Source organism: Stegastes partitus, unplaced genomic scaffold (genome assembly GCF_000690725.1).
Source record: "Stegastes partitus isolate 25-593 unplaced genomic scaffold, Stegastes_partitus-1.0.2 Scaffold1609, whole genome shotgun sequence".
NCBI lineage: Eukaryota > Metazoa > Chordata > Actinopteri > Pomacentridae > Stegastes > Stegastes partitus.
Window position 1 is genome coordinate 73,109 of NW_007579340.1, and position 14,362 is coordinate 87,470.

Below are 14,362 nucleotides of genomic sequence, written 5' to 3' on the forward strand. Positions count from 1 at the left end.
ACAAGGCGATTATCTACCAGATATATGAGCTGGAGGGCAAATAAAACTGACAACAAGAAAGAGATGGTTAGCTGACCAAACATCAGACGATGCTACATGCAGGCTACCGGTAGTGTAATGGTGGTTAGAGTAAATCAAAAGAAACGATTCAGTTTTGTTTGATTCATTTTATCTACTCTGTCTACAGCACATAGATTATATTCTTAAGCTCTTCCTACTCTCTCTTTGAATTATATTGAATGAATCCTCAAGGCATGATACTTAACGGGACACTCCACTAACTTTACTAATGAATCCAGTTTGCTCATGGAGGCTGGCGCATCTCTGCTTATGAGAAAACAGCTGTTTAGTGCAATCATTAACTTTCCAGTGTCTAGGAAAGTACATGCTCATTATTTCACATTGATTCCATCAGGGTTACCTAACGTGTAGCATAACAGTTTAAAATGCATTTAAAGGCCACTGATTGCATAGCATCATGGGCGGTGATGTTTTTTTTAGCTTTATTTTCATAGGAACTCAAAGTGAGGCTTCCTGGTCTTCAGCTGCATTGATTTTAACCAATCTCTATTTGTTCTCTTGCTTTTACAGTTTCACTTTGTGGAAGTGAAATGTTGACGAAACCGAATAATATCATGGTGAAATGTGAGGATGAGGAGTTCAGGGTGGTGGATAAGAACATCCATCCATCCATTATCTAAACACCGCTTAATCCTCACGAGGGTCATGGGGGGCTGGAGTCTATCCCAGCTGACTCAGGGTGAAGGCAGGGGACACCCTGGACAGGTCACCAGTCTATCACAGGGCTACACTTAGAGACAGACAACCAAGCACACTCACATTCACACCTACAGACAATTTAGAATCACCAATTAACCTCAACATGTTTTTGGACTGTGTGGGAGGAAGCCGGAGAACCCGGAGAGAACCCACGCTGCACGGGGAGAACATGGAGACTCTACACAGAAAGATCCCAGATGTCCTCACCGGGACGCGAACCGGTGACCTTCTTGCTGCGAGGAAACAGTGCTAACCAACTGCGCCACCTTGCAGCTGGACAAGAACATGTTTGATCTAAACACCTCCTCAATCAGTCAGAAAATGGACATTTTGTACCATCAGATACGTAACCATGACAGAAAACTTTTCCCAACCTTACCTGAGCGCTGTAGCAGCAAAACCTCAACCTTACTGGAGTTTTTACAGCATTGGTTATAGAGGAAAGTGTTGTTGTAAATGTTCAAGGACTGACAAATAGGAGTCACTGTGGATGGATAAAATTAAACAGCATAAATGAATACAGTTTTGAAAAGCCTGAGAACATGTATGTTTTTCTTCTTTGAGCTGTACCTGTGAATCTGGATTTTAGATTCATTTAATGACGAGAAGTCGGAGCAAGAGATTCATGGCTTTTTACTTGCACCAATGTTGGCGATTGTATTTACTTGTTAATCTCAATACTGCTGCTAATGCCTCCATAAGTGCTAATAATACCAACCTGTCTGAGCGACGGGGGTATTTGTGCGTGAGGAGCAGGCAGAGCGTAAATCACTCAACATCTGCTGCAACAGACAGGGAGAAAGATTTTGTCCCCCTTGTGCTCTACAAACCACATGTGCTTTTTGAAGCGCAACAGAATGCAGCCGAGGTGTCTGATGTATCAGGCAAGTGAAAGTACTTATTTATGAACCGACTGAGAACCTGAATAAATTAATTTGTTTGTTCGTCTTTAAAGCGAGCAGCGCTGCACAGAGGAATGACAGCTTACCTTTAAAAACAGAAACGTTCTTATGTAAGAGCATAAGGTAAATAAATGTCACACCAGAGGAACCTCATTTAAATTCTAAGCCAAACCTCTGACGCAATAGCATCCAAAATGTCAAAGCATCAAAATCGATTATTTTTTATTTTAATGTCAGCCTCCTTTTTGTGCTGTAATTAAACCCAACTCAGAAGTCATTGCCATGCCTTAATCCATGCTTGGCGTTCCTCCATTATCTTTTCAGTGGATTTGTTTGATGTAAAAGGTTTGCCAACACCCGTATCACAGAGCCACTTGTGACAAACACACTGCTACGACAGAGATGCTATTTGCATCGCTCTGATGTCCGTGTACTCACTGCGACACGATCACAAGTCAGGCCTCCCTCCAATCACCATTTGAACCACACAGCGCATTCTGTTTACAGCCCTTTTCGCTTTTATTGAATAGATGTTGAAATTCCTTCTGAGAAAAAAAAAAAAAAAAAATGTAAAAAAAATGCACAACAGTCATGTTGAGATGAAAAACAGGGTTGACTGACAGAAACAGTAACATGTGATATACATCGAAGGTCTTTGCACATACTTCCTTAACGAATGCCATGCAATGGATGTGATCCACGACCGCAGGTCACGTCTCAGTCTCACAAATCAGGGATGATCCTGCCTCTCAAACCAGATACACACTACATGTCTCTACCACTGCTTCCATATATTGTTGTTTCTTTCTTTTCTATTTAAACTTTACACAGAGGTAGCAGCAGCCAAAGGCCTGCCGCAGAACTGTTTGAATGCAGAAACACAAGACGATGAAAAATTATATGAAATCACTTTATTCTCAGTGTGCGGTGATTCCATTTTTGCAGGAAAGTTACAGACTGAAGTATTCGTCTAAAATGGCATGCAGTGAGGCTAACAGGTGGAGCTTTGAAACACAGAGAGGACACAAAACGATTATATCAACAACCTTGCCTACATCGCACACCATAAGCATGCATACATTTTTGTCAACAAATAGGGAGATAGAGAACGAGAGAGAGAGAAGGGGGGAGAAGGGTGAGAAGATTTTTGCAGTACAAAAGAATGCACCAAATGAACATGTGTTTTTTTTTTTTTTTCTCTTTTGTTTTCTAAAAATACCAACCACCAGAGGACAGAAACAGGACCGGCTACGGACGAGAAAGAAAGAAAATAAATAAATAAAAATACTGCACCAGAGTAAACATCTTCTCAACACGTACAGAACATATAAAGACAGATGCAAGAAGAGAGAAACGTCAGACAGTTACATTAAAGTCACATCGAAGGAGTATTTTTCACGTGCCACGTTTTTCAGGCAGTTTTTTAAAATCCTATTAATGGCAGTATGCAGGAGCGGCACGAATGAGTGACTTCAAACTGTGGTGGGTTTCTGACACATCGTCTACTGAATATTGATTACGCATGACTCGGGCAGTTTGTTTGGGCAGTGGTCTAAAAGCCATTCGCAATCAATCGGTGATGGATGAGTTTTATGACGGCGCTCGTGGATGAGATGGTGATCGGATTTCAGAGCACACCAGTTTGGAGAAGGCTCACTGATGTCTGCTAAGGTGTTGTTGCTGAGGGTCCTTTGACAGGGGCAGTAATTGTAGCTTTCTAGAATGTTCTTGGGCCAAACAAGAGAGATGTCATTCATCAATAAAATAAAAGTTGCTGTTGGCTCACGAGGCCACTAGAAATAAAACTGTCATTACAGAGCAGCTAATTATACACTAGGAAAAGGCTAGTTATGGTTAACTTAACAACCTAAAGGTAGAGTACCTGAGAATTTCAAAATTAATAAGATATGCAGGAACTAAATCGGAATGAAACCTGTTGTCTAAGTCTACGACCACCGGCGCTATTCTTTGGTTTGATTGAATAACTGCTCTGATAATGGGTTTAACTACATGGAGCATGGTTGTGTGACGGCAAACCACATGGTTGCTATCTGCTAACACACTGAGGCTGGCAAAGGCAGTTTACAAGTACATTAAAATCACAGGAATTTCAATAAATGTGCTCTACATGTGACCTTACCACACTGTGCCTTTTGTTGTTTTGTTTTTTTAAAATACATATTCAGCATGATTACAGAGCTCACAAAGCACAGAGAACGGCTAAGTTTCCCTCGTCTACGCCACAGGAATACATTAGTTCAGAATCAGGGTTATGTCATGTTCACCAAGCTTAGTTCAAACAGTGACAATGTGGCGAAAGAGCTGGTTTTAAAAACCTCGATTACAGCTACGGTGTGCAAGTGGATCACGAAACATTTTCCAACAAAATATACCACGAGATTGAACTGATCACTTCTAATAGCACATTTATGATTTCCCTTAGACTTCATGTGGGATTTTTTTTTTTTCTGTACATGGCAGCTAAAGCAACTTAGTTTTGTCATAAATCCACTCTCAAGTTTCGGGTTCTAAGAGCATCAGATTGAAGGTATTCATTGTGATGTACTTGTAGCTAAAAAGGCATTTACTGAGGCCTACTGTAAATATAAGTCTACGTATAACCAGCACAAGTCTGGTGGAATGTCTGAAATATCTGGAATGTTCAACAAGACACTGTGGAATGAAGGAGAAATAAAAAAACAAGGCATATGGAGAAAAGTTTGATTTCATCCTCGTTTGTAAATTTGTGCCATTATAGTTATTTACCTGCACGACAGAGCTACAGAGCAGGCAAAAGTTTTCTGTTGTGCGGTCATGGAGCTTTCATGCAGGGTCCAGTCGCTCACTGTTTCATTTCTCTGCATGCTTTGTTAGCGTCTGTCTTTTGGTCTCGAACACAAAACCCAGATTGTGCTCGTCTTTCTGAATCATGGAACTGAACAACTTTTTACGACATGAAACAAATCGTCCCACCTTCCCTCTTTTCTCAGTTTTAATTAAATATGTCTGACCTACAAAGGCTTCACTGATACAACAGCATGTAGACACGTCCGTGTCTGTAACACCGACTAACACATTAAGGAGTAACTTTAAACACACAACAATGAAGATTGTCTGTTATTGCTGATTTGGGACTTCACTCCCATCAGTAAAACCAACGGACACAGGACAACTTCATTTCGAACAATATATTGCACTATTGTCACTGTCTGTTCACATATAGTGTGTTCACAACATCGTTGTGTTTGTGTGAAGTGTCTTTTTTTTTTTTTTTTTAAACCAAAAAATCATGAAAATGTCAACACAATACAAAATTACTAGCCTGGTCAAACTTTTACACATCCTATTACAAGAGCAGATAAGCAACGCCTGCAGCAGGACATAAAACTGAACTTTTAAACCACAAACATGTATAGCCAGTGAATTTAGAGAATTTATAGAATTTCTTTTTACCGCTTTAAGACAAACTTTATGTATGGAGAGCATTTACAGTTTTCTCCATGGAAGAACATTTTAGACACAAAGTCAATTATCGCTCACTGTACATGAGATGTCAATCAAATCAAAATGGAAAACCAGTTATTGCCTCAAATATCGATGTATTTCGCTTGATCATATCAAATGAAATGGTATTCATATATGTACTTCACTTCACCACAGTTTACTGCATGCTTGAAACAAAAAAGAAAAGTGAACAAAGCAAAGCAAAAATGTCTCATTTCAAATGATTTCCTTCACTTTCTGGCTTACAGATGTTGTTTTGACCTCACCAGTGCTCACGTTACACACTCACAGTAAACCAGTGGGAACATGAGGGACAGTTTACGGGGTGAATCCTCACAACGGAGAACCAATAAAAATGAAAGTATTTATATACACTGTATGTATCAAATATTAGCAAGAACGTAACAGGAAAATTCAATCAAATTTTGATATGATTTGGATAATTTCTTAAAGGTTAAAAATATGGCTTATACTCTTAGTCATCTTGTTATATGTCATATTTCACTCATATATACTACTCTTTTTTTTTTTATATAACCGAGGCTATTTACAAACAAAAAGGTGGATGATGGGTGATATCTGGTCTGATTCTAAGTCCTGGACATTTTGAAAACATGGCATCAGTTTGCCTTGAAGTAAACACATCAGATCTGTGACGGTGTTGCGTACTTTTTAAAACAAGACAATCCAAATGCTCTGTTTGAGATATTTTAAAAAGTACGAATCACTGTCCGAGATCAGATAGTTTTAACTCAAGGACAAAATCATGGCACGTTGTTCCAGGACACTTAGAAGTTCGGTTGACGGGGTGGGAGGGCGGTGAAGAGAGGTGTGACTGCAGATTGGGGTGGGGCAATGGTGGTACAGCATTGATCAGATGAACATTGTAAGAAGTTGATCACGTTAATCACCCAAAACACTGTTACTTTTTATTGAACATATCCATAAGTGGTGCCGGGATGAACTTCATGACCGTATCCACGATGCTCTCCTCCTCCTCCTCGTCGCCGCAGCCGGTGGGAACGGCCTTTTTGGGGCGGGTGAGGCTGCCCTCGGAGGCCTGCTCCATAGCGGCCGCTGCCTCGGCTTCCTTCTCCTCCTTCTTCTTGATGCCGTACTGCACACGAGAGAGAGAGAGAGAGAAGAATTAGAGACCACGCTGAGTCACGGCAATGACATGTGTAATGTCCAGAAACAACATCGCTGTTTTCAGCATTCCAAACACACCAAATAACCCGTTCTTAAATGAAAAGCTACGCCACTGTTTTCATAGACACACAGTTTTTTTTCTAGTAGATGTTGGAATTTAGAACTGCACATTTCTTGTTGTACTTTTAAAACATGTCAGATTGTGTGATGCACAGACAGGACGACTGCTTGACTTCATCGTACACTGACAATTAAAGGAATTCTGTTCCATTCTGTTCTTTTCAATACGATTTTGTTCTCTTCTCTTCTATTAGGTTCTATTCTATTCTATTTTGTACTATTCTATTCTATTTTCTATCCATCCATTATCTATACACCGCTTAATCTTCACTAGGGTCATGGGGCGGCTGGAAACTATGGACAATGTAGAATCACCAATTAACCTCAGCATGTTTTTGGACTGTGTGGGAGGAAGCCGGAGAACCCGGAGAGAACCCACGCTGCACGGGGAGAACATGTAAGAAAGATCCTGGGTGTCCTCACCAGGACGCGAACCAGGGATCTTCTTGCTGCGAGGCAACGGTGCTAACCACGGCGCCACCTTGAAGCCCTCTATTCTATTCTATTCTATTTTATTCTATTCTATTCTATTCTATTCTACTTTGTTCTTTTTTGTATAGAATGTATTGTTTTCTATTCTTGTTCTTGTTGTGACAGAAGCAATTTTAGCGAATGTTAGCCTCAAAACCCGTGTGGGGAGGAGGTCAAGGTGGATGGACGGGTTGACAAAACATTAACCTTTATGATGGGAGACCGCTGTTTGTTCCATGATTCAAATACGCAGTCAATAGGACCTTTCCATAACCTGAACTGAGTGTTTGTCATTGTAATCAGCTGTACGGTTTATGGGCAGAGGACAGAGAACAACAGAGAGTGTGTCATGTTCGACTATATTGGGAATTGTACAGAGTTGATGGCAATGTCAGAGAGAGGACTGCTGCTCGATGAGGACACTGGAAAGGCAGAAAGAAGAGCCTGTTGTCCTTTTGACATGACAGTTTTGTAGGACCGCTCACAGATACCTGATACCTGGAGTAGGTACTTTTTCTCTCTTGAAAACAGCTCTAAAAGACTTTCTGCAGGAGTGGCTTTTTGCAAGTTCAGACCAGACACAAAGGTCCAGGCTGCCCCGGAACATCCTGCAAGTTCCTTCGGTGAGAAATGCACTGACGTATCTCCTTCTGTCCAACTAAAATGTTTTTGGTCCTAAACCTAACTAAAGTTTTACCATCGGCATGGTCACATCATGAACAGGTTAGTTAGTTAGTTAGGGTTAGGGTTTAGGGCTAGGGTTAGGGTTAAGGGTTAGAGTTGGGGTTGGGGGTTAGGGTTTAGGGTTAGGGTTAGAAACAAATAAGACCTTTTTGATTGAAGCTTTTCAAAGTTTACCAATTACAACTAGATTATTTTTCACTTTTTAGAAAATACACTGCCTCGTTTTCCCCTTTTCACCTCAGCTCCATGGAGAGTCTACGCATGCTTCTGATTATGTTAAACAGCAGAATATTCAAAGCAATTAAAGTGAAGTGAAGAAGAGACTTTCCAGCTTGTAGACATGAGACCTAAGATTTTACTTGCTTTAATTTGTTGATACAGTATGAACTCTAGCCTGGGTTGGACAAGCGCTGCCCTCTGCTCTGCTGGTTTGAAAACGATTATTACTCTTCCAAAGTGACACAGATTTCTTTGTTTGCATGGACAGGCTTCAGAGTGCATCATATGAGGTTAGTTTACGCTGTAACCTTTTGAGTCCTGCAATGAAAAGCAGCTAAATGTGATTCCTGCATCTAGAGCTTGAGCTGAACAGGGTTGTGCTTTGTATGGTCATGGGTATACACGGAAGCGTTAACTGCTGCTGGCTCTGATGTGACCTTCCTGGATATTTTATATACCAATTACAGAAGCAGAAGCACTCTGCAGGTGTTCTGAACAACAATTAGCTTATAAAACCCTGAGCCAACAGGCCTCTATTAAATCAAGTCTGCGCTTAGAGGGGAAAGAGCACAAAATTGCATTTTAGAACATTAAAGAGAACAACATCAGCTGGCAAATCATTTTCGCCAGCACCTCCACTGAAACGGCCTTCTGTGTAATAAAGAAATTCTAGAAGGGATTTAGCGGGACATGATGAATTGCTCTCCATTAATTGACGTTACTCAGCTGCAACTATGGCTGGAAGTTAGCGACAGTTATAATGGAAATAATTTAGTAATTTGACGGTTTGTGCGCAACAAAAAAAAAAAAAAAGACAACGCACTGTGACGACACTTGGGGATTGTATTAGCTCCTGAGCCTGCGGATTTGTATTCACTATTACCTCAAGTGTGCCCTGTGTATTTGTGATCCTAGTTTGACAAAGATCAATACCGCTGGGCCACGAGGAAAAGGTTGCAAAGCACGGGGAGGTTAACGGGCCGAGCGACGGTTGATCTTGAGGCGGAGATGTGGAAAATGAGCTGGACTCCTCCGTGACCTCTCTGCTGCTTTCCCAGGGACACGCTAATGTGGTTCTGAAGTGATAAATATCCTACAGGATGTGTTTATTTGTTTGTTTTGCCACAATGCAAATGTTTACTATTAATTAAAGTCTGCCTCAGGCTTAATGATATTTGCTGTCATGACTAAACATCCTTCTGTCAAGACTTGATATTTTTCTAAGAAATGTCTCTTTGAGGTTTAAAGCCTGAGTGACAGTTTGAAGATTTGATAATGAGTCAAAAATAAATAAATAAAAGACCTTCTGGAAAACAAGTTTAATGTTTGTAATAGGACTAAGACTAAGAATAGCAGCTGGTTGTTGGATGAAAACTCTGCTTTCCTGTAATTCTGGTTGAATATTTTGCTCAGTCTGTGGCCAGTGGAAGCCTTCAGGTGTGAGGAAGTTAGCAGAGATGGAAACCCGCCTTTTAAACAGATGCTGGTTCTGATCTCTTATCTGATAACACAAATCCTCCAACATGATGTGTCAGCCATAAACCAGACAGTGTTCCAATTCAAAGCAGACAAACATCAACACAGGTTGACAGTTTAAGGAGGTCAGAACAGCCGATGCAGGAAAAGTTTGTTGCAAATGTGAAAAGGTCAATTCAGTTTCTTAAACCACAATCTTTCCCTAAACCTGAAACCTAAATCTAACCAAGTAGTTCAGAACCCTACACCTAGCCAAAGCATAACTGAGAATGAAAATAGCAATTACAAAAACTGGACTAAAAAGTCAGTTATTTCTAAATATCCATCCATCCATAATCTATACACCGCTTAATCCTCACTAGGGTCGTGGGGGGCTGGAGTCTATCCCAGCTGACTCAGGGTGAAGGCAGGGGACACCCTGGACAGGTCACCAGTCTATCACAGGGCTACACTTAGAGACAGACAACCAAGCACACTCACATTCACACCTACGGACAATTTAGAATCACCAATTAACCTCAACATGTTTTTGGACTGTGTAGGAGGAAGCTGGAGAACCCGGAGAGAACCCACGCTGAACGGGGAGAACATGCAAACTCTACACAGAAAGATTCCGGTGCCCCCACCGGGATGCGAACCGGCGACCTTCTTGCTGCGAGGCAACAGTGCTAACCAACTGCACCACCTTGCAGCCCGTTTCTAAATATAATAGTCCCAAAAGTCCTGTGATTGACTTATGCCACCACAACACACTGGCCTCCTCCAAATGTGGAATTTGTTGCTCTCTATACAACCATATGTACAAATACTGAGACTATGCGTCGTTTTGGGAGTCACTGGCTGTCAACATGTTCTGCTGTTTAGGTCTGAGTATGCGTTGGTGGAGCAGCGACGAGCAGCAAAAAAAACCATTACTGCGAGACAAAGAGGTGATTATATCTCAATTGGACTGATCTTTATCTGCAGCCTGCTTGTGTCTAAAATAACTGCAGCTCCATTAAACCGATTCCCGTCATGGGATATTTCTGATTTATTTCTGTTGTGTAAGAAAAGTTTATTCTGTAAGTATACAGGCCTTTAGGGGGGTTAGAGATTTTGATCAAGTTGTGCTTCTCTGAATATATAAATATCTGTCTTTTTGAATTCTAATCATTTACAGTTGAAATTTCTGTAAATTGGATTAACCTGTTGTTTAAATGTTGTTTTCAAAGAACTGCACAGCTAAAAGTGTATTTTATCCAAACTAAGACACAACTAACACAGTTTAGACCCAAAGTTAACCAACATGCCTAATTTAAAACACAGCTTGAGAATAAAATATTTGAGTTATTGATGTCCAAATATTTCCAGAATTTCATTTTACTTTCTAGAAATCACATTTCTCTGCAAACTACTTCGCACAAACAGTTATTTTTAAATGTGTTAGTTATATTTTAATATTAATTGCACATGAAGCAACAATTCAGCTGCGGCTATCGGTATTAAACAATATACATTTTGCAGTTATTACTTGAATTATATGCTTCTTTTTTTTGTGCAAAGTCCAGAAGATGATGATGAATGAAACACAGCACCTTGATTGGCTGAAATGTTGGAAGCAAAAAGTTTTGAGAAGCAAAATCAGAGGTCTGAGTTTGACACCTGAGAAATTATTCTGACTGTATGACAATAAAAAAAAAACCTTGATGGAATCTCCTCTGCATCTCGCTCTGTTCCCTTTGCTGGTTCTTTGCTTTCCCGTCTGGCTAAGCCTCTTCCAATACGTCTTCCTCTGTCTCTCTGTCACTCTCAGACTTGTTCCACAGTAACAAAGGCTTGCATCAGCTGAAGTGAAGACAGTCATGCTCGGTCGGCCTCTCTCCACTCGCCATAATCAAACACTTTCCACAAGATATGCTGCTACATTCATTTATCCACTCAACCTTGATTTTAACTCAGAAATACATACGTTCCAGTCCGTCCTTCCTCTTTCTTCTTCTAGTTTTGTTTCAAAAGAAAATTACTGGAACTTTGTGGAGTTCAGAGCCGAAGGCCGCCACATAGAAAAGTTCATACTCAGCTATAAAAGGCCTCAAAGAGCATTCAAGCCAAATGTTCGAGGCATTAACAGAGACGTCAGGGCTGATATTTCACTGCAAGCTGCAGATACTTTGATGCGATCATTTAACATTTCATTACAGGATAATTAAATATTGAACATGAATTTATCAAAGACAAGATAGTCTTGGTGATACAAAATGGACGGGTCAGTGAGACGGAGGAAGAAATCAGTCTGAAGCTTTAAATATAGAGCTGCAGATCTGGGTTTATTTATAGGGGGTCTGTATCCGGTTTCATGCTAGAATCATGGTACAAATCTAGTGTACGGCGAAAAGAAGTGAGGATATGGAGCCAATGTGAAGTAGTTCAGCTTTTTCTGAATCAAGGCAACTCTGTCTCTGTCTCCGACCTTAACTTCCATCGGATAATTAGTTTTGGGTGGACGATGTACTGCTTTCATTAGAAAATTTCCAGTGCACTCTAAATGTAATTCAAGGGACCTATTCCCAGAACTTAATTAAGTTCATGGCTGGGTTGACATAATGTAGGTTGTTTCATCAACTTCATCAATTTCTTGTTTCTAAAACTAAATGCAGGTTGATATAACTTACAGAAATGGGCTTTATTGACTATATTTTTCTTTACCCTGAGTTTAGCATTGCAAGGCCCTTCCTCTGTCTTCACAAGACTGTAAAATAAAAGTACAGTCGTGACTCGATTGTTCGACACTAAATGTAAAAACCCTTCTTTTATGTCGGATAGCAAGGCTGTCGGATTGTCAAGACGGAGGTCGAGATACAAGGAGGGCTTGATGCTGGAAGGATCATTTGTTAATATTTATTGTTTATAGTTGTTATAATAACTAGTGTATTGTTAGAACACTACACATCGCTGAATTTCACGCCTAATTGACTGGTGAGGTTGTGCAAGTCGCATTTAATTGGAAATGTGAACAAACTCACAAGAAATCGGATTTTACAAAAAAAAATCTGAATTGAGCATTAAGTCCTGCAGTCTGAACATAGCCAATCTGTTAAGTCAGATAATACGCCGTTATCCTTATTTGTGACATAAAATGTCATGTTGGAGTCGGAATCCAAGGCTGTTGGTATGTTAAGGCTGTTTTTAACGGGTTTGTTGTTCCTAAAAACCTGTTGGATAGCAAGGTTTTCGCATTGTTAAAGGTTGAATTATCAACAAAGGTTACTTCTCACATGATTGGAAACCTCAGGAAATATTTGTCCAATAAATTTTTGACTTGAATCAATAGTTTCAAGACTTTTCGAAAACACCATGATGTTAATTTTGTAAGTAATGCTCTCATTTAGAGTAAAATAGATGATAAAACAGGGTATGTTTGGGGGCGGGGCTAACTTGTGATTGACAGGCACATGAAGTCAGCTTCATAAAGCCCGATTTCAAAACACAAGATGCCAAAGTTGAGGCTTCAAAACGTTAATCACAAACCATTCATCTTTAAATACAGTCTACGGTTTCACTGCCTGTATATCATGAATGCTTTCAAATCTGTCATTGACTTTCCAGCAGGCAGTTAATACCTTATAGGTGCCCAACAGCAGACTAAGATAAAGTCCAGCTAAACATGGTCGTGCAGCATTCAGCAGCTGAAAAGCCAATTATTTTTCTCAGGTGTTGGGAGACCAACTCATGATCTTTAATTAGGTTTAAATACGATGCGAGGAAGGAATATAACAGGAAAACAAATAAGAAACATCCGCAGGTCACAAGTGAACAATTTGTCATTAAAAATACGACCTAGGCATCATTAGATTCCCTTCAAAATATATCCACCAGTACAAGTTTGTGGTATAATTGTGTAGCAGACGGTGGTGGGTAGAAGCTACATGTGACTGTGTAGAAAACTGCAGAGAGGCTGCACAGGGGCTCTTTGTGGAAATGTAGTTCACATTTGTAGGTAAGAAACAAAAGGCCATTCTTCTGAATATCAACCTGAGTAACTTGTGCGACTCTCTTAGAGCATCGAAACCTCGTTACCTTATCCCTGATGCCCTGTCGGATGTTTTCTCTTTCTGCCTCCATTCTTGCATATTTGGCCTTCCTCTCCTCTTCCTGTTGCCTCAGCGCTTCTTGCCTTTCTTCCTCTTTTTTCTGAGCATCAGGATCCTTCTCCTCCTCACCACCAAGCATCTTCCCCATGTCTTTAGTGGCCCCTGTTGCAGGAGAGAAAGAGAGAGAGAGAGCGACAGAGAGAGGTGTTAAGTGAAACAAATGTCAGATCTTTTAACGAGCGACTCTGGCAATTCGCAGTAATTGCATAAAATGGATCTCAGCTATTGGGCTGTTGCCCCGCATTTGATATGCACAGTGGTACGTCTAAGATTTGGATAATTCAGTGGATATTGCTTCGTATTTCAATCCTCTTTCAGACCAGTGAAAGAGCAGCACAATCTGCCCTCGACTGAGCTAAAGACAAAAGCGTGCGACAACAAAGGGAACAGGAGGTGAGCACCGTGAACAAGAGCCGGAGATAAAAGACACTGCAATAATTTATTAGCAATCCTCCTGATTGCCTTTGTGCTGCTCACTTTGGCCTTTGCTATCTCCAGCAGGAATTTACATCCTCACGAAAGGCGTCCACTCGGACCAAGAGGTAGGACTCGAGAACAAAAAGCACGGAGTGCTGTTGAACGCAGCGACACAAACAGACACTGAGGCTGGTTCTGCTGCTGATCTCATCTCACGTCTGCACTGCTTAGATACGCTGAACAAGACATGAAGCGGAGGGTAAAAACATGATGTCCTTTGTCTCTAAAGACGGTTGGTGAAGGTTTGATTGTTATGTTCATTATCTTTGAACGCTGATGATCTTAAATATTGTAAAGTAGCTGCAGTGATTTATATCTTTAATGTAAATGTTTAGCTCTGTGTCGATGGTGGTTATGGGATGGGCAAAAGAAAGATGGAAGCAATTTTGATGAAGTTCATCCATCCATTATCTATACACCGCTTAATCCTCATTAGGGTCGCGGGGGGGC

At 40.6% G+C, this 14,362-nt stretch overlaps 1 protein-coding gene across 1 annotated transcript in view; it reads right to left on the reverse strand.

Moving 5' to 3' along the window:
* Nucleotides 1-5,990: 5,990 nt before the first annotated feature.
* Nucleotides 5,991-14,362, reverse strand: part of LOC103371562 (complexin-2-like) — a 67,011-nt gene continuing 58,639 nt past the window's right edge. Inside the window, exons 3-4 of the mRNA XM_008300927.1 lie at nt 13,362-13,537; nt 5,991-6,303 (exon numbers count right to left, since the gene is read on the reverse strand). Of these exons, the coding sequence (XP_008299149.1) occupies nt 6,109-6,303; nt 13,362-13,537 (371 nt within the window). The 3' untranslated portion in view covers nt 5,991-6,108. The remainder of the gene's footprint in view (nt 6,304-13,361; nt 13,538-14,362) is intronic.